Source organism: Kazachstania africana, chromosome 1 (assembly GCF_000304475.1).
Source record: "Kazachstania africana CBS 2517 chromosome 1, complete genome".
NCBI lineage: Eukaryota > Fungi > Ascomycota > Saccharomycetes > Saccharomycetales > Saccharomycetaceae > Kazachstania > Kazachstania africana.
Genome location: NC_018940.1, coordinates 250,688 through 270,931, shown reverse-complemented (window position 1 = coordinate 270,931; position 20,244 = coordinate 250,688). Strand labels below are relative to the sequence as shown.

The 20,244-nt window shown below is 34.9% G+C and overlaps 8 protein-coding genes across 8 annotated transcripts; 3 read left to right on the top strand and 5 right to left on the bottom strand.

The window, feature by feature from the left end:
- Positions 1-324: 324 nt before the first annotated feature.
- On the bottom strand, positions 325-2,544 carry CHS6 (Chs6p; the record flags this gene model as incomplete). Its single annotated transcript, XM_003954662.1, has 1 exon — positions 325-2,544. The coding sequence occupies one exon, from the start codon at positions 2,542-2,544 to the stop codon at positions 325-327; it is 2,220 nt and encodes a 739-aa protein (XP_003954711.1).
- Positions 2,545-2,935: 391 nt separating this feature from the next.
- On the bottom strand, positions 2,936-5,314 carry MEF2 (mitochondrial elongation factor MEF2; the record flags this gene model as incomplete). The annotated part of the gene is made up of 1 exon (XM_003954661.1): positions 2,936-5,314. One exon carries the CDS (start codon positions 5,312-5,314, stop codon positions 2,936-2,938), a length of 2,379 nt encoding a protein of 792 aa, XP_003954710.1.
- Positions 5,315-6,646: 1,332 nt separating this feature from the next.
- On the bottom strand, positions 6,647-7,099 carry PAM16 (import motor complex subunit PAM16; the record flags this gene model as incomplete). The annotated part of the gene is made up of 1 exon (XM_003954660.1): positions 6,647-7,099. The coding sequence occupies one exon, from the start codon at positions 7,097-7,099 to the stop codon at positions 6,647-6,649; it is 453 nt and encodes a 150-aa protein (XP_003954709.1).
- Positions 7,100-7,380: 281 nt separating this feature from the next.
- SET4 (Set4p) lies at positions 7,381-8,955 on the bottom strand (the record flags this gene model as incomplete). Its single annotated transcript, XM_003954659.1, has 1 exon — positions 7,381-8,955. The coding sequence occupies one exon, from the start codon at positions 8,953-8,955 to the stop codon at positions 7,381-7,383; it is 1,575 nt and encodes a 524-aa protein (XP_003954708.1).
- Positions 8,956-9,760: 805 nt separating this feature from the next.
- Positions 9,761-11,632, bottom strand: IME2 (protein kinase IME2; the record flags this gene model as incomplete). The annotated part of the gene is made up of 1 exon (XM_003954658.1): positions 9,761-11,632. The coding sequence occupies one exon, from the start codon at positions 11,630-11,632 to the stop codon at positions 9,761-9,763; it is 1,872 nt and encodes a 623-aa protein (XP_003954707.1).
- A 451-nt stretch (positions 11,633-12,083) lies between these two features.
- On the top strand, positions 12,084-12,671 carry KAFR0A01330 (uncharacterized protein; the record flags this gene model as incomplete). Its single annotated transcript, XM_003954657.1, has 1 exon — positions 12,084-12,671. The coding sequence occupies one exon, from the start codon at positions 12,084-12,086 to the stop codon at positions 12,669-12,671; it is 588 nt and encodes a 195-aa protein (XP_003954706.1).
- Positions 12,672-12,930: 259 nt separating this feature from the next.
- Positions 12,931-18,228, top strand: UTP10 (snoRNA-binding rRNA-processing protein UTP10; the record flags this gene model as incomplete). The annotated part of the gene is made up of 1 exon (XM_003954656.1): positions 12,931-18,228. One exon carries the CDS (start codon positions 12,931-12,933, stop codon positions 18,226-18,228), a length of 5,298 nt encoding a protein of 1,765 aa, XP_003954705.1.
- A 458-nt stretch (positions 18,229-18,686) lies between these two features.
- GZF3 (Gzf3p) lies at positions 18,687-20,069 on the top strand (the record flags this gene model as incomplete). Its single annotated transcript, XM_003954655.1, has 1 exon — positions 18,687-20,069. One exon carries the CDS (start codon positions 18,687-18,689, stop codon positions 20,067-20,069), a length of 1,383 nt encoding a protein of 460 aa, XP_003954704.1.
- Between the last annotated feature and the right edge of the window lie 175 nt (positions 20,070-20,244).

Here is a 20,244-nt window from a genome sequence, read left to right as displayed (position 1 = left end):
ACTGTTCTGAGTTATCAGAAGCGGACGTTAAAAACCTTTATTCAGATTTTAAGCTGATCGATGCCCTACCAAAATTTCAAATTTTAGCTACACCGTTTCCGATAATCTTAATGCTGTATTTTTCGCTTTGATTGAGAAGATCAATGAAAATTTTGTCAATGATTCATTACCCGGGTCCAATAAAAAAGACTAGTACGGTCATGGATGCTAAGAGTACATATGACAAGGAAGAAGAGTAATTGGTCCATGTATATCCAGGGTTGAGGATAATGTTTCATGCTTTTTATATGTTATTTATTTATTTTGCTTCAAAGTTTGTCTTTTTTATTCTTTTATAGTCGTTGAAATCCAGTTTAATAATGCATCTATCATTGTCATGACTCCATCCTCGATAAATGATAAGGAGGCGACTCGGCTTTTCAACACATCAACACCAGTTTGACTGCACAGTTTGATCAAAACCTGCAGATTCGTTACTTGGAATGCATCATAAAATCTGCAGTCGTACGATATTTTTTGGACGACCAATTCGAGAACGAGATCTAGTTCTGTAACGTGCAATTCGGCGGTATCTTTTCTAAGAAATAGTTCTAGGAGTTTTTGACAACTAACGGGGTCAAATCTTGCCATTATGCTTGTCTGTAGACAGGCTTTTGCATCTTGCAAATGCCACGTTCTAAGTAAAGTTAATCCCAATAGTTCCCATTCTAATCCGCTCAGCTTTTCTTCTTTATTTTCTAAATTGATACTACTTATTTTGAGATCTTCGTATAAGTCCAGGAAAAGTTGATCCAACCATCTTTCACAAACTCTTTTTTTCCTCACATTGAGTGGTATATCTTTGTTAGCAGTGCTAGAAAGCGTTTTTTCATTCGAATATTCGCTTTCCATTACAAAGACCTCCGATCTCAATTGTAATAGCTCATTCCATCCAATTTTGGATATTATATTCATCAACAGCTCACAAACCCGCGATTCAAACCAGCTATATTGCTTTGCAATGGTATTTCTGGCTAACAGATTCACGTCATTAATAGACTTTACCTCCTGTGATGACACAAAGTTTAACAAATTACAGGCTTGATGCCCATATATAGGTCCTAAATCCATACAGACTTCATCCCAGATATGTTTGATACGACCTCTGCCGGATTCATTGGTCATCAAAATTCTACCAAATACCATACTCTTCAAGTCACTTTCCCTCCATTTTTTCATCGTGCTGCCAAGGTTATAGAATTCTCTGGAATCCAGTTCATTTAACTCCCTACTACGACCCAAAGGTCTCTTATAGAAATCATACAATACAGTCTCATTCAAAATTTTCTTCTTTATATTATCTACCGCGGGTAAATTTGGCATTGAATTAATAGCACCTAGTGCCTTATCAAATTCTCCGAGATTGATGTAACATTTAGCAAGATAATACCAGCATTCAAAAGAGTCCAAAGATAACTCGGTTGATGTAATCGCAACTGATAAGGCCAACTCAAAATCATTCCTTCTTATTAAAAATTTTGCTTGAAGATCTAGCAATATCGAAATGCAATTGAGCAACTGGAATGAATTAGAATCGCGAGGTTCTAGAGTATCCAAAATAGATAAAAGTGGTTCAAGGGTTTCATGTAATCTCTTGATTAATTCTAAATCCTTCTCTCCACTTTGTTCGAGGATAGCAATAATCCCAATCTTGTAATATAATTTATTTAAAGGATCAGTCTTGATCAGAGTATTCAAGGTCTCTATTGCAAAATCAACAAGATTTGGCGTTATAGATAGGAAAAGAAGCAAAGATTCCATCAAATAGTTTTGAAGTATTGTAGGATGAATACTACGGGTACTATCCCAACCGGAATCTATTGCTCTAGGCAGAAATTTACAGAGCGTTGATACAACTCTTTTCGAATTTGTATTACCTGCACTTTGAATGGCTAAAGGATATTCAACTAATCCCGGCAATTTTCTTTCAACATCAGTATTTGTTAGTAAGCTTCTCATACAACAGCTTACAAACGTCTCCTCCCATATTGGATCGGTCAGTTGAACTATTGTGGTCCCCTCATGACAGTCTATCGCGCTAACTTGGAACGTGTTGTCGAGTTCGTACCTAATTCTTATATCAAGCTTACTGAAAATATTCGTGCAGCAATAAGTGGATACATTACCTGGTTCATGGTATTGTTCTTGACCTAGTTTCAACATTCTAAGTAATGCTAAAGGCATTGAGCAGCTTGATACATCGACACCAGTGATGTAAAAATACTCACCTACTTCTTCCTTATGAAATCTGTCATAGAGAGTAGTATGAACCAGATCCGGTGGACCTAAACCTAATTGATCGTTAGCTATCAAATCATTAAGCAAATGTGTTCTATACCCCAAACTTTCTCCGAAACGTCGTTCTATAATTCTTGGGAACTCAGAGAATACGTAAGCCGTTTTGGAGGTCGATTTATCTTCATTCTTCCTGTCATTTTTTCCCTCGTGGTTGCTATACCTCCTTTCTTTAGGTTTGTTAGATGCAGAACGCCAAAGCAGGTTCATTTATATCTGTGTGTGATTAGTGATGGCCTACTGGAATCGTTTTGCCTTATTATCTAACTTGATCTACAGATAAATATCAAAGGCGATATTGAAAAAAAATTTCTAGATAAATAAGTTCGAAAACAAAAACAAAGCTAAATAGAATGGAAATTATTCTAGGCATACTCTTGCTGAATGCTTAACATTTAAATATGTACTATGCATGTCATATTTCCAAATACTGGCTAGTTTCTTAATATTGCAGGGCAAATGTTTTTGTAAATTTGAGTTACAGAAACATCTGCTATGAAGAAAATTATTACAATTCAAACTGGGTATTGAGCGTTATTGAAAGGTCTATTTACAAGATTGCATTTTTATATACACAATTTTTCGAATAATAAAGAGGATATTAAGCACCAGATAATATCATTTGAACCTGCTCTTCCGGTACTTTTTCCATATCATGATAATCAATGGACAGTTCGGCAGTTCCTTGGGTTATACTTCTCAAAGTCTTGTTATATGCCATTAAGTTTCTGAGAGGAGCACGGGCATTTATTATCTTGACATCAACTATCTGGTCTGATGCGTTTAGTGATGCCATTGTTGGGTCTGGAGGTAAATATTGTTCATCTGCGAAATTTCTGTATTTTATGTTTCCCTCTATGGCGGATAAATCTTGGTTTTCCTGTACAGATAAAATTGTAGCATTCCTTGCTCCCGTTAAGTCTTGGATAAGAGAACCCAAGTACTTTGTAGGAGCGATTATTTTGATATTCATTAACGGCTCTAGGACCGTATAGCTGCTTGAGGGAATAGCAGTCAATATTTGATTCATTAAGTTTCTTGAAAGATTTAAAACTTCATTTGGCTTAGTAACATCCACCGGAATTTCCCAATCATGAACTATAGCGACGCAAGAATGGAGAGGGAAATTGAGCAGTCTGCCACCTCTTTGAAAGCAAGCGATGGCGCTTGCCATTAGTGAATGAACAAAAGATTCATAAGGCAACGGGAAGAGCCATTTTTCGGCATTAATTGGAATGTTATTCTTTAAAATTGATAGATAGTTGTTGTCCATACCAAGATAAATATCTGTTTGGCTTGAATCTAACCCATGTTTGTTAGTTCTATATAACTCTAGGGGGACGATGGATATTGAAAATTGAAACCCTAGTTCGTTTGATATAGTTTGTACGTCGCTTGGATACGTTAGTGTCTCTTTGAATGTAACTGTCGTTTTACCAAACCTAACTTCAGCGCCAAGCTGATTGACTAGCTTGTCCTCTGCAATCGCTAAATGTAGTTCACCTAGCCCGCTAAGTACGGTTTCTCCCGTCTCCATGTCCTTTGAAACATGTAAACTTGGATCTTCAAGGACTATTCTACTTAATGCTGCATCCATACTATCTTTATTCCCCAGCGTTTTCGGTTCAACAGTTGCACTGAATACGGGAGGAGGAATCCTAATGGGATTGATTTTCAAAGAAAGTACATTCTTGTTAAATGATTTTACCCCATCTTTCTTTGTATTATGCGATATTATTGTATCCCCAGTAGCAACTTTTTCTGCTATCGTGCTCCCTGTTAAGACACCAATCTGGCCAGCAGACACTACGTCGGTTTCTTCAGGAACATTTGCATTCATGATTGCTAGTTTTCCAAGCTTGAACTTGGTTTGCGTTGTTGTATTGTAAACGGTACATCCATTTCTTAATTGCCCAGAATAAACTCTAATAAAAACCATAAGCCCTCTAATGGTATCTGTTATCACTTTGAATGCTAACGCAACACAAATATTGTTGTTATGGTCGAACACAAGACCATTTTTTTCGTCATATGTTATTGGAACAGCTGAATTGTTAAGTTCTGGGAGTCTTGCCTCTGTTGGGTTGGGTAGGTAGCTGACTATGGCGTCTAAAAGAGGTTGAATGCCAATATTTTTTAATGAAGCACCACATAATACCGGGACTATGGTGTTTTTTATTGTGTTACGCCTTATAGCTTGCATTATTTCAATTGGAGAAACTTTCATGTAGTCAGCTTCAGCTTCTTCTAAAAAGTGCTCAACAAAGATTTCATCAATTTCACCCAACGTTTCTATCAACGACGTTCTGCAATTCAATACTTCTTCGTATAAAGTTGGATCCACTGATTGTACAATATCATGTACTGCATACTTATCAGGATTTTCACTCTCCCATTTTATTATTTTATCATTTATAATGTCTATAACTCCTTGAAAGCCTGCATCTTGTGTAGTATTGGAAAACAATGGAATATTACATATTGCCACCCTTGTTTGTAATTTTGTGATAATTTCTTTTACGGTTCTACTAAAACCAGCACCAACCCTATCCATTTTGTTAATAAAGCAAATTTTTGGAATACCTTTAGATAATTTCCAAACTTTCTCAGTTTGTGACTCGACAGCAGCGACGGCATCCAGTATAGTTACGCAGCCATCGATAACCTTAAGTGATCTCATGACTTCGAAACTGAAATCAGCATGACCTGGGGTATCAATTAGGTTGACGCATCCACCTTTGCCCCAATTGAATGTAGTAGTAGCACTCTGAATAGTGATACCTCTTGCTCTCTCTTGAGGCAAGAAATCTGTAACGGTGTCACCATGATCTACATTACCCATCCGTTTAGTTTTCCCTGCGTAATATAGCATTCTTTCGGTGGTGGTAGTCTTTCCTGCGTCAATGTGAGCTATTATTCCGGTATTACGAAATTTCGAGAGGTTGGAATATGGTCTTAAAAATATTCGTAGTTTTAGCATAGTTTTTTTATGTTGCTCCTGACTGAAGAAGGTAAGGACGGTGGCTTATGTAACTTTTTTGATTGCACTAGTTGAAGTTGTGGCTCATGAGCGAATTGCATGGACTGGGAGCGGTAATTACCCACAGATGAAATAGGACAATAGAGAAACAGAAAATAGTTCGATTACGTTATCTTAACAGCGATATATAACAGCCACTTGCAAATAACCAAAGAGTGAAACGCCGACGATTGCAGTGTGCTGTTAAAAATCTGTAAATAATACTTAACCAGAATTGTAAACGGCACTCTCAATTTCGATATTCTCAAGTATACGGTTTCTCCGAAGTTTTGGGCAGAAGGAGCTGTGTACTCTCACGATATCAAGAGGCTGTTACCAAAAGAAGAAAAGAAATCAGCTGCCACTATATGTAATGCAAGACATTTACAAGATCGCATAGCATGCTCTTCAAGTTGATGCTCTATGCCACGAAATCCCAGGTATGGAATAAGATATCACGCAAAATACAACCTCCTGGAGACAGTTATACACTCATAAGCCATACATGTCCTACTACTAGTCCAGGTAGATTCATGCAGATCGTTAGTTGCTCTTCCCAGTGCTGACTGTCATTTCTACTAAATACCCTAACAAAATTAGCGAACTCCATTACCCGGTTTTGTTTTCTCGAGCGAGATTTTTTTTTTCTTTCTTTTCCCTCTGCTGGTGGAAGGCGATGAGGTTCCTGGAAAAAGTATATAAAGCGACGTAAAACTCGTATTTCAAAATTTGTATATTTTATGTTCTTTACTCTATTTTTTTTTATTTTGTTTTAAAAGAACCATCATCAGTAGTGGTTAATACTATCTCAAGATAATATTAATTACCAAATTATAGAAACCTAAAGGTTCGATTATTTGTGTTTTTCATGTTGTGAAGTTGGAGAATGGTATGAAGCTTGCTTCGTATTGTTCACTTTCATTGCAATAAGTTAATACTGAAACACTAAATTTTTGAAACCAATATCATAACCCATAGCTGAGTAGATTCTGACTAGCTCCAAACAAGCTGGGCACAGAATTCACTTCGTTTCCGGTTTCTTAGATTAACTTTATATAATGAGGAAGGTTTTCCCAGGAAAATAAGTTGCATGTTTGCCAGAGGATAGTATAATGCTATCTGAGAGTTTGGATTCTATGGTGCCTCTTCTTCATGATAAGACTATTTTTTTTTTATCTTTAATTGTAATTTTATGTCCGTTGTAGCGATCTTGAGTCAAATGAGGTACGATGCTTGAAAATTGTACATGGAAACTATTAACAGGTTATATGATCTTTATTACATAGGTACAAATCATGGAGGTGATCGCTCCGATTTTGTTGAATCACTATTAGAAGATGATGATGGTGGTGGTGGTGGTTTCGATGCTTCTGATTTTGCCTTCTCATTCTCTCTAACTTCCCACTTCAACCTTTCAGCAGCTCTATATATCTTACTTTGCAAATAGAAACTTCCACCTTTATCTTTTTCGTTAATATTAAATAGATAGTCAAATTTCTTATTGATTTTATCTAAATCGAGATATTCTTCTGGCTTTCCTGAACCCAAGTTTAAAATTTTACAACTCTCATCTAACGTAATACCACCATATTCATCTTTCGCTGAACGTCCATTACGACTTCTATTAACTTGACTGGCACCTTGCTTAGCTGATTGTGCGGCAGCTTGTCTATATGCCTCAGAAAACGCTTTGCCAAACACTTGGGCGCCAGTGATTATGACTTGAACAATCGCTCTATGTGCCATGCCTCTTCGAGTGATTCTAGCAGGTTTTTGAATGTAAATATCTATGTTGTAAATTCGATAGGCTTCTTGAATCATCGCTTATTTTATTTTACAGTAAAAAATTTCTTCGCGCTTTGGAAAAACTAGTCCTGGGTCTATACAAAGATTTATTTACAATCGATTGGTATTTGGAAATAAGTTACCTTCTTGATGGAAGCCTCACACTTCAGTGATTTCTAGCACGAAATTTAAGACGTTGGATAGATATCACATGGCAACGATGGATATTAAACCCTATTTACTTATTTACTTACATGATTATTTATGATTGAGTCTGTGAATTTTTTGGCAATGGCAAATTTGCAGGAATTGACGTTTTTGCAGGCACAGGGGCAAGCCTTGGAGACTAAATTCGTAGAATGGATCAACCAAAGTTTGTTTGCATGATTTAAGGATTCCAAGTACGTCTGATTATCATTATTTACAGGTGCTATTGGATGTCTTAGATCCCATTGCCAACTTATAGTTAGTTCATCGCCAATATTAATTTCTTCAATAGCAGCAATTACGAACTTGATTGTATCGTCGACTTTTATAGTTTTCAGTTCCACATTAGGCTGGCAACTTTTCCTTAAATACTTGATCTTAGAATTTTTGTTTCTTGAATCAATGAAAATCGGCCAATGTGGATGAAACAGGATGAAACGTCTTGTAGTACCCCAAACTTTATATTCATTTTCAGGATCATCTATGTAACTTTTCTGAAAATCAATCAACCCAGGATAAATCATTATAAGATCATTTTTCTGGAAATTTTGTACTGCATAGACTCCTACCATAGTACGGTTGAGGTTTTTCACTTCTACAGAATTGGATGATAGTTTCAATTCCTTATTCAATGGTCTCACCCAATCATCACTATTATGATCGTCTATAAAATTTCTAACATATTTATCATTGTATTCATATTCACTAGTGTTATTATTTGTTACTTCGCGTAAAGTTTTGGTGGTATTATGACTATTGCTGTTATTTTTAAGAATATTACTACTAAAGTGTGTTCTGTTGATGTTGTTATTATTATTATTTTTATTATTGCTGTCACTAGTAGACGGTATATTATGTGCTAGTTTTCCTTTTGTTTGAGCTTGGAGCTGATTTTGAATTTCTATTTGAATTTGCAGACTGAATGGCTTATTTCTTTTCTTTTCAATTCTTTTCTTGTCAATTTTATAATTTTCAATAGATAAATTTGGTTTGCAAATGTTGCAAAAGAATTTGAGCGGTAGAATCTCCAAGTTATTTTCCAAACCATAGCATTGTAAATGTTGCCATCTATTACAACGATTACATTGTATGAGATCGTTTTTTTTGACGTCGCCATCCAGGGTGCCGTTACTTCCACACATGCAAGTGATGATATTTTGTTGTTTATTAACAATATAATTTTCAGGAAGAGCATTATTAAACGAACGATCCGTTTGAATTTCATTGTGATCATCGTCATTATCTTGTTCCTCGCCTTCATGAGACTGTTTATGTGGGAACGGTTTAACGAATGCGGCGGTCAAAGCAGCAGCAGCGACAAGCCCCCTATTACTAGTACTCCCATCATCTTTTGCTTCTTTAACGTATGTGACTTCTCGACTGATTGGTTGTGAGTGTTTAGCACTATTGCTATTGTTGCTATCATTGTTTTTCTTTTTTTTAGTGCTCGAATTTTGTAGAAGAGTAATGGAAGCAGGGCCAGGTGAGTTCATCGGATTAAACAGACTATCTCTCTGTTTTTGTTCCTTTTGAATCTGTTCTCTTACTTCGAGAAGTTTCAACTGAACAGACTCAGGAACGTTTGGTACGACTTTTGGTTTGTGGATCATCACTAACAGAAAGGGGACGAGACTTAGATCAGTAGGGTTATTGTAGGTTAGAAGAAAGTATCAGTGGTCGATGTTAGTGGTAGCGCTTGTTCTTTTGAGAAGATAGGTTAGTAAATGAAAAGAAGGGGATAGCCATTAGGAGAAGAAACAAATGTCTGATCTATATATATGTGTGAAAACAGAGATCTAGTCGTACCTTGCAGTATATGCTAGATTTGAAAATTTCAATTATCTACGGATACGAAGGAAAGGCTTGATGGGAGAGAAAGGAGAAGAAAAAACGTTAGGGTTGTACGAGGGTTTTTCTGCTCGAGAAAAATGCAGTTTTCGAGTGTATTTTCGTGAGAATTTTGCCCGGTCGTCTCTCGTTCATCAGTCAAGAAAAAGTTTCTTATGAACGAGAGACCTTCAAGAGAAGAAGAAGAAGAAGAAGAGAAAGTTGATGAAGGATGGTGCCCTCCTTCGGTTGAAGTTATCGTAAATATGAATGAAAGGTATGTAGGATTAGTCAAGCCTTTCGTTAAATTCTCGCTATTCTTCTTTTCATGCATTGAACGATTTTATCGACTTGGCGACACGCGTAGTACAGGTATACATACGATCGATATTCAGAAGTTGCTAATTTTGGAAGGACGAAGATATGCTTTTAGCGCGCCAGACATGTTATCCGCACTAGTAGTAGTAGTAGTAGTAGTAGTAGTAGTAGTAGTAGTAGTAGTAGTAGTAGTAGTAGTAGTAGTAGTAGTAATACTGAAACTAAGCATTTGTTTTCCATAACAAATTAGCTATATTAGTATACATACAACTAAAAAGTAATATTACTGAAAAATTGATTTGATTCAATTTTATTTTTTAATTGTTGAGTGGTCGTATCATCATCTTTAAAATTTCTTGGTATTGTATCTTCCATGAAATTACCAGAATAGTGCATGTAATTGCAAGTATTTGTCATTACGTCGTCTTCTTCCTCTTCTTCTTCATCATCACCACTATCATGATGATGTCCTTGTTCGTTACCTATTATATTAATAAATTGTCCCTGTTGTACTTCACATGGTTCTTCAAATATTGTGGTCGTTGTTGGTTTAAAGATACAATCTGCAAACATTTCTGAATTATTATCCTTTGTAAGGATTTCAATTTCGTTTGAAAGATTCTTTATATTTGTTAAACTATCGTGATTCGTTGTAGTCGTTAAATTATCCGGTAAAATTGGCAAATCTTTTGGTAATTGATAAAATGATAGACTCTTTTCGATATCATCACTGTATGAAGAATCAGTTTCTAACTCTTCCACTATATCTTCATCCTTTTCAATGGTAAGAAATTCATTAAGAGTTAATTTTTCTGAATCTGTGTTAACGCTAGTGTTTCTGAAGATATTCTTATCATTAAACAGTATTTCGTGTGGCTTTGTATGATTATTATTGTTAATGTTATTATTACTATTATTATTATTATTATTTCTATCAGTATTAATACCTGCAAAAAGCATTGCTTGTTCGGTATTTGATAGTGAATTTTCTTCTTGTTCCTGCTGTACCACAGTAGCTTTGAAAAAATCCATCTTAGATAATTGTACTGCAGTGGCTCTATTTTCTGGATCCCATTTAAGACAATTTTCAATGACTTGAATTAAATCATTCAATTGGTTACTTGATATGAATGAATTTATGGAGACACCTTCAATGTAAGGAAATTTTAGATTCAAATTGTTAGCCAATTTTTTAGATTGTTCCCAAAATCCACCATGCGGTGAATAATGGGTCTTTGTATTCTCAATTACTTTATGTGGTGTACCCAGTACCTGTAAAATTTTCCAAATTTGATCAATTTCATTAGAGCCTGGGAATAAAGGTTTAAATATTGTTACCTCTAGTGCAACACAACCAAATGCCCAAATATCCAATGGTTTCGAATAATAACCGTTTCTTAATAAAATTTCTGGAGATCTATACCAACGAGTTGATACGTATTCAGTATACGGATTTGGATTATTTATATTTCTTGCCAGTCCAAAATCTGCCAATTTAACAACGTAATTATCATGATAATAACCTTTCGAAAGCCAGTCTTTATCAAAATATCTTGAGCTTGGTGATACAAGTATATTTTCCGGTTTTAAATCCCTATGGAAGAACCCTTCATTATGAATGTGGATGATACCAGCTAAAATTTGTGCTAAGATTGATTTTAATGATGGAATTGAAAAAAATCTTCTTCTTCTATGTCTCATCATTTGATAAAGATTTTGTTCCATACATTCCATTATAATATGTAGATGAAAATTCGTATTATCAATAAACATTTCAAAGATTTGAATTAAATGTTTATTTGCTGAAACAGATAAAATAAATTTAACTTCTCTAACTCTTGTATAGTCATGTAAAGTTGATAATCTTGTCATCATTGTCTTTATTGCGACTAAATTCTGTGATTTTGTCATATAGTTATTTTTAAATGTTGAATTATTCAATAAGTTATGACAATTCATGAATTGATCCAAGGAATTCATATCAAATTTTGATTTTGCCAGAGTGACACAACCGAATGAACCCGTACCAATTTCTTCAATGACATTGTACCTATCTGAAATTGATCTTAAAGGTATATTTGATGGGGGGTTATTCAGATCTGGTGGAGTGACTGGTTTTGAAGAATTTTTAAAATCTTTCATCGGAGTATCGTTACTACTGCTGTCATTAATAATATTGTTAGTAGTAGTAGTAGTAGTATTGTTGTTGTTGTTGTTGTTGTTGTTGTTGTTGTTGTTAGTATTGACTTCTTGTCCCATGAAGTAATTGTTCAGATACATTACTCCCAAGGAAACAAGAAGAAATTGAAGTGTAAAATATATAAATGTATTGTATATAGATAAAAGTATTGACTGTATGGTTGTTTAAGTAGTGAAAAGTGTTTAAGTGAATGAAATATAAAGATGAGTTTGTGGTAACTTATATAATAATAAAAAAAGGACTCGTTACAAGAATGAGAGAAAAGGAAAGTGCATACTAAGACAAATTTTTAACCGCTGACGACAAGAAGTTGTCATCTTTCTTATCAACTCTTGTGATTAAATCATCGTCATCATCAGCATCATCAACATCTCTCCAACAGCTGGGCATACAATGAATCTCCACTACTCTCTCTCTCTCTCTCTCTCTCTACTCTCTCTCTACTACTCTCTCTCTCTCTCTCTCTCTCTCTCTCTCTCTATTCAACAGCTCCACGATTCTCCATATCTCTCTTGTTCTTGCTTTTCTTCGCTGTTGAGCACAAAAACAATTAAAAGTGTCATGATCGTAATAATAGATCTGTCTCTGTCCCTTTTGTCTCTCTTTGTCTCTTCTATCTTTTGTCTCTCAGTTTATTACATATCTCCACCGTTTTTTTTTGTCCCCATCCTATTGTTCTTTCTCTTCCTATTATTGTTATTACTAATATTCAGAACTTCGGCGGCTAAAAGCTCCATCATTCTCTTGGATCTCATGACATTGTGCTATTCTACTCTTCATAGGCAGTGGAGGGCTTCATCCGATATTCCCGTATGGTTCCCCAATCATTACTGTGGTCACTTCACCTTGAACTATAAAAGGAGCCACAAAACTCTTTCATGGCCCATCGGATTTTTGTCTTTCTCCACTTTCTACTATTTTATTATTCTTTTTTTTTTATCTCTGGAAGTGAATTCTGTCATATCAAGTAATGACGGGTAATCTCTGAAATATCTTCCTTTCAAAGAGAAGAAAAAAATTTTCTTTCCCTAATGCCTGAACTTTTGTACTAGTATAGTACGGGCGTGGACCAAAAAAAAATTTTTTTCATATTATAGCTGTCTTGCGATGAGCTAAAAAATTCATCAATAATAATAGTAGTGCAAATAGTAGTAGTACCAAGCAGTTTTCCTCTTTTGTTTCCCTTACCATTAATATTCTGGAAATCACTACAGCTACATCCCCTTCTCCGCATTACAGTATGTCATCCTTAAGTGAGCAGTTAGCTCAAATATCCACTAGTAATGCTACAGTGGCTTTCGACAGAAAGAGAAGACAAAAATTACATTCTGCCTCTTTGATCTACAATCCAAAAACTGCTTCTACTCAAGACTACGAGTCTATTTTCGAAAATGCCACTAAAGCTCTAAATGAACTGTCGGAAATAGACCCAAGATTCGAAATCTTTAAAAGATCTCTCTTTTCTGAATCCTCAATCTCTATCGATAGAAATGTTCAATCGAAAGATGAAGTTAACAGCTTGAATAATGCAATCAACGCATATCTCTATTTGGCTTCCTCCAAATGGCATCTATCTCCAACTTTACACGCTACTGAATGGTTGGTTCGTCGTTTTCAAATTCATGTCTTAAATGCAGAAACTTTCCTATTATCTACTTTAAACTACTATCAAACTCCAGTATTTAATAGGATTTTAAATATCATCAAATTACCACCTCTTTTCCAGCCTCTGTCAAATTTTGTAAGAAAAGAAAATTTACCAACAAATTTAACCATTATTAAATTATTCAATGACATTGGTTTCTTAAAATTATATGCAAGTTACCTATCCAAAAATATAAAGCAAAAAACCACTTACACAAATCAACTACTCTTTGTTACATGTTGTTTCATAAATCTAATTGCATTCAATTCAAATAATGAAGATAAATTAAATCAAATGGTACCAATCTTCTTAGAAATTTCAGCTAAATTGTTGAGTTCAAATTCTGTGGATTGTCAAATCGCCGCTCATACTATTTTAGTTGTCCTATCCACCGCATTACCACTACAAAAAGTTATTATCAATGCCGCTATGGAAACTATATTATCAAATTTGAAAGATATTAAAGCTAAAAAGTCGGCTTTTATTGCAATTTGTAAAATGTTTCAAACTTTGAAGGGTCAAGGCAATATCGATCAATTATCTGATAAACTTTATAAATTATTCGATTCATGTTTCGACTCACATTATTTAACAACTTTCTTAAGTGATAATGAGGAGGGGACTTTAATATGCGATAAATTTATTACTAGTTACATTAGAGCCATTGCCAGATACGATCATTCAAAGCTATCAAACATCGTTAACATTTTAGAAAAAGTTAAATTGGAAAAATTCGAAGTCAGAATGCTTATCATTGATTTAATTCATCTTTCAGAAATCTTAGATGATAAATCTCAATTAATCCAATTATTCGAATATTTCATTAAGATTAACGAGAAACTAGTTATTAATTGCTTGAAATCTTTGAATTTAACACCAGAACTTTTCGAAATTAGATTAACTACATCCCTTTTCACATTAAATGAAATTAATGACGAAAATGTTAAAAACTTGGATTCTCAAAAGATTGCTGGACAGAACACTCAAGTTCCACCATTCAAAGAATTCTTAGAGAAAAATTCATCTTATATCAATACAAAGAATACTTCAATGGTAGCTGAATCGGACGAAACTTTCAATAAATCATTATCCTTATTTATTGAGGCCGTTGGTAGAAGTTACCAGCCTGGTTTATTTTTATCATCATTCTTCACTACTTTAGAAGGTAGAATGACTTTCCTTTTAAGAACTGTTATCTCTCCAGCAGCTCCTATCACTCTAAGAATAATTGCTTTAACTAATATCTCCAAATATTTGCATAATATTGACAAAGAATCAAACCTTTTCACTTTGGTTCCAATACTACTCGTAGCATTAAATGACGTCTCTAAAAATGTCAGATTACAGGTGAAGAAAGTTTTGATCCAAATTTCAAAAAGACCATCCACCAAACATTACTTCTTAGTGAACAAAATTTATGGTTCTGATGTCGCTTTACAAATGTTAAGTCCAAAAGATGGTGAAAACTGGCTGAATAAGTTTATTGATGAATATATAGTGGAAAACACAGAAATGTCTCATATTTTCATTCCAAAAAAGAATGAAAAAGTCTTCTTACTATTTTGGGCTAATCAAGCTTTAAACATTCCACTCCCATACGCTAAAGCTATCTTATTAGATAACTTAAGCAAACATTCTTCAGCAAACGCTTACTCAACCCTTTTCCAAAATTTCTTTGAAAACTATTTGAATAATAGATCAGAATGGGAAATAAAATGTAAAAACAATAAGACAGATTTCAGTAATTTCGAAACTAAATTGATTGATTTAATTTCAGAAAAGGAAAAAAATCAATTTTTGATTGATTTCTCCATTCAATGCTTAAAATCCGACCATGAACAATTATCTGAGTTGGTAGCAGCAAGAATACTGAAAATCTTCAGTACTCTCAAAAGTGCTTTCCAATTGCAGATTGTAGAAAACATTATTAATTCAGCAGCCGAATCTGACCCAGTTTATGATGCCATTGGTCTTTTACAAGCATTACCTGTCTCTGCTGACATCTTCAACAGCATCTTATCTGCCAATAAAATAAATACTGATGCAAGTGCTACTGATTTAACCAAAAGGAGAAGAAGACGTTCTTCTTCAAATAAGTCTGCCTTCCAAAATGAAGAAGTCTCTCAATTGGCTGAGGTTCATCTAAGAAAGTTGACTATTATTCTGGAAGCTTTAGATAAGGCAAAGGTCGAAGGTACTTCTTCATTATTATCCACTCTGTTTTCGCTACTTTCTGATTTGGAGTCTTTAGATCAAGATGGTGGCTTGCCAGTCCTATATGTTCAAGAAACGTTGACTTCATGTATGTTAAATGTTCTACATTCATTAAAAGAGAATGGCACTACGGAATTAGATAATGTCAGGGCAGATATTTTGGTGTCAGCTATTAGAAACTCGCCATCTCCTCAACTTCAAAACAAGTTCCTTTTAGTTGTTGGTGCCTTAGCTTCTTTAAGTTCCGAAACCGTTTTACATTCCGTCATGCCAATATTTACTTTCATGGGGGCTCATAGTATTCGTCAGGACGATAGTTTCACTACTCAAGTTGTTGAAAAGACAATTTTAACTGTCGTTCCAGCCTTGTTAGAAAATGCAAATCAAACAAAACAAGATGAACTTGAATTTTTGTTGATGAGCTTTACAACTGCTTTTCAACATGTTCCAAAACATAGACGTGTTAGACTTTACTCTACCTTGGTTAAGACTTTAGGTGCTTCGACTGCAATTGGTCCATTCTTCTTCTTAGTGGCTCAACAATTTTCAGCCCACATGGCCACTTTCAAACTTGGGGAAGCCAGAAACTTCATTGAATTTGCCAAGCTGTTCCTAGTAAACTTCACCGTTTCGGAACAATTAACAGGTTTACGTTCCTTCTTACAAATCTTGTCTGATTTACTAAAGTCTATCAAAGATAAGGAAACTAAGGACCACTTATCCTCCAAAGCTCTATTCACTAATGGTGTATTAAACTCAAGTGTAAGCGAACTATTTGTTTTGGTTCAAAACTCCTTTGACTTCATTAACAAGGTTATTCAAGAAGATGACGCTGACTATTACAATGTTAATGGAAGCTTCAAACTAAGAGTTTATGCCGCTTTGTTAGATTCTAACAACGACAAGAAATATCTAGCTACAGTAAAGGAAGAATTTGGAAGCGTTTTAGAATACGTTTTATTATTCATTAATAATTCAGGTGATAACTTTTCTTTACCAGACGAAAGTTCCGCTGAAGCACTTTCTCCTGATTTCCAAAGTGAAATAAAAAACCTTCTTTTCAACTTATTAACAAATACTTTGAATATGCTGCCAATAGAAGATTTTGTATCTTCAGTCACACCATTGATTACCAAGAGTGCCAACAAAGACATCAGATATCATTTGGCATTGGTTGTTGGTACGAAGTTTGAGTTAGAATCTTTAGAAAGTGCACCAGTCGCTGGAAGTGTAATTGAGCTTCTTTTGGAAAGAGTTCCAATTGAAAAATCTTCTATTTCAGTAGCGAGTGTATTCATGAATACACTCGCCACGTTGATTGGTAAATTTGGTAAGAAATTGGAAGTTTCACTTCTTACAAAATCTATAATTCTTGCCACCAATGAACTTCTTTCAGATGAGACAGAAATGGTTATCTCTTCTTTAACAGTTATCACAAATTGTATTCAAAATCTCGGTGTCAAGGCCATCTCTTTCTATCCTAAGATTGTACCACCTTCTATTAAGATTTTTGAAAAATTGAGAGAGAACAAAGAAAACGAATTGAAGGAACAATTACAACTCTCCATTATATTATTATTTGCAGCAATGATCAAATCTATCCCTACTTTCTTAATGTCTAATCTAGCTAATGTGATTTATATTATCCTCTTCAGTGATGAAGTTGAGACTTCTACTAGACTATCTGTCATTGATTTACTTGTTACAAACATTGACTTAAAGGAGCTTTTGAAAGTGTTACAAAAGTTATGGGTATCTACTGTTTGCAAAACCGAGGATTCCATTGCTATTTCATTATTTTTGAGTATTTTAGAATCTACAGTGGAGGCAATTGATAAAAAATCTGCAACCTCTCAATCTCCAACTTTCTTCAAGCTTTTACTTTCTCTATTTGAATATAGATCAATCAGTGAATTTGATAATAACACTATTAGCAGAATTGAAGCATCTGTGCATAAGATTGCTAACGCTTATGTTTTGAAGATGAATGACAAGGTATTCAGACCTTTATTTGTATTAACCGTTAGATGGGCCTTTGATGGAGAAGGTGCTGTGAATGTGGGAATTTCAGAAGTCGAAAGATTGACTGCTTTCTTCAAATTTTTCAACAAACTTCAAGAAAATTTAAGAGGTATTATTACATCCTATTATACTTACTTATTAGAGCCAACTACTAAATTGTTGAAAAGATACCTAGATAAGGAGATAAATGACATTAACTTACAACGTCTTGTCTTAAACTCGTTGACTTCTTCATTCAAATTTGACAAGGACGAATACTGGAAATCTACATCAAGATTCGAGATTATTTGTGAAGTCCTTGTTGGTCAATTGAAAGTTGTCGAAAACACTATTGGTAAATATTTAGTCAAGGCAATTGGCTTTTTAGCCGCTAATAATAGCAGTGTCGATGAACACAACCAAACATTGAATAAGATATTAGCAAGTCATATGAAGGCTACCTGTCCATCATTTGAAAAACTTTGGGCTATTAGATCTATGAAATTGATCTACTCCAAGGTCGGTGAAAGCTGGTTGGTGTTATTACCGCAATTAGTACCAGTCATTGCAGAATTGTTAGAAGATGATGACGAAGAGGTCGAACATGAAGTAAGAACGGGTTTAGTTAAGGTGGTCGAAAACGTCCTTGGCGAACCATTTGACAGATATCTAGACTGAACAAATGTAACCAACTGTATATTATATAAATGACGATATAGAACTTATAACCATATTCTAGTGATTCATACGCCATACATCACAGCTGCTGCTACTACTACTAATAATACTACTACTATTGCTGTTATTATCGATTAATCGCTCGTCGTGAATGATGTGATCTTGATATTTTGAAGTTTTTTTTCTCCAGAGATGAAAAGTATTTTTGATCCATCGGCAATATAACAACGATTTTTTTGCATGAAAGAACGGTTTAACTAGTTCGAAGACAGTTGATAAACCAAGTTTATTTGATACATCTTGGCAATAACTAGCGAAATTAAGTTTGTACTGTACGGACGTCTCATCTCACAAAGCAAACAGGTAGCATATTTGTTTTTCCTTTTCCGGCAGTATTTTGAAAGTTCCTTGAGAAGGAAACCTTTTTATATGAGTAGTTTGCTGAGCATTCGAAGTTAATGACGTCCTTCACCGCACCAGTTAAGAATAACATAATATTGATGAGTAATACCTCGGAGACTACTAGAGGAGTGTCCGTTCCCTTAAAGACGGACTACAATAACGTTCTGTCAGACAACTCTCTAGAGGATCATAATGAAAACATTAACAGTCGTTCTGTTTCTTCTCCTTCTAGTTCAGGTACACAAAAGATTCTTTTCAAGAATACTTCTTCGAATAATACGACAACTACCATAGCGAACTCTCCCGTCTGTAAAAATTGTCTGACCTCGACAACTCCTCTGTGGAGACGTGATGAGAACGGAGCTGTTCTATGTAATGCATGTGGACTCTTTTTAAAATTGCATGGAAGACCTCGTCCTATCAGCTTGAAAACAGACGTTATCAGGTCTCGAAATAGAAAGGGTAATAATACCAGTAGCAATCATTCTGATGGCAATCATGGCAACGACTTAAGTTTCGAAGGAACCGCTAAAAATTTAAATCATGAAAAGAAGAGAAACGTTGTGAGTGCTACAGATCCAATTCTTAGCTCCAATGAGCTCGCGAAAAGGCAGAAAATGGTTGATAGTCATTCGACTAACGAACCTAAGCAACTACCTTGGACAGCGATAACGCCGAATATTTCTAAGGGCACAACCATTTTGCCAAGAAACAGTGACCGCTCAATTAAAAGCCAAGACGTAGTGAGGAGTCCCTCTTTAGATCAAGCTTTGGAGTCAAACCCAAATAGTGTTCACTTGGACATGGACATTGCATCAACACACAGCTTGAGCAACGTGAAGAGCAGTCAAGGTACGCAATTACCGGGAGTCTCATCTTTATTCACACATATTCCAAAAAATGGTGGCCCAACTGTTTCACAAAACTTTCCTCACTCTGCGCAATCAACTTTAATTCATCATACATCGACTATAACAAGCCCAGGAATTACTTCTCCTTTGCTCCTGCCAAATGGCGGCTCTAAATCACTGGGTCCCATCCAGGACATGCCAAAGCCTGAGACTTTGCAACCTGCCGTAATACCGAACCAGCTAGCTTCAAGTAATAGTGGAAAAGTACAGGAATCAAGAACCTTTTCTGATGGAATTGCCCCTCACGTAAGGTCACCTGTAGGCATGGTACATGATCAGATAAAACTAATTCCAAACTCTTCAAAAATTGAAATTAATAATAGAAATGCTTCAGAGACTGAGTTCCACTTGTCAAAGTTAAATAATGGCTCTTTGAGTGTGACTTTACAGAATGAAGAAGAGGTGATAAAATTGAAAACACGAATCAACGAGCTGGAATTGGTTACAGACTTATATAAAAGGCATATCTTTGAATTAGATGAAAAATGCAGAAACCTGGAAAAACAATTAAAAGATGCAAAACAATAAACGTTTATATTCTTATAAAAAAGGTTTTAATACAAACAAGTACATAATATACAATCATTTAATATATCTATCTCAAATGGATTTTTCTATCAACTACTCTTAGTTTGTTTGTACGTATTATCGTTCCTCTCTAGGAAGTGACGTAAAGTGTTTTTATCGTGGCGAACCATGTAAA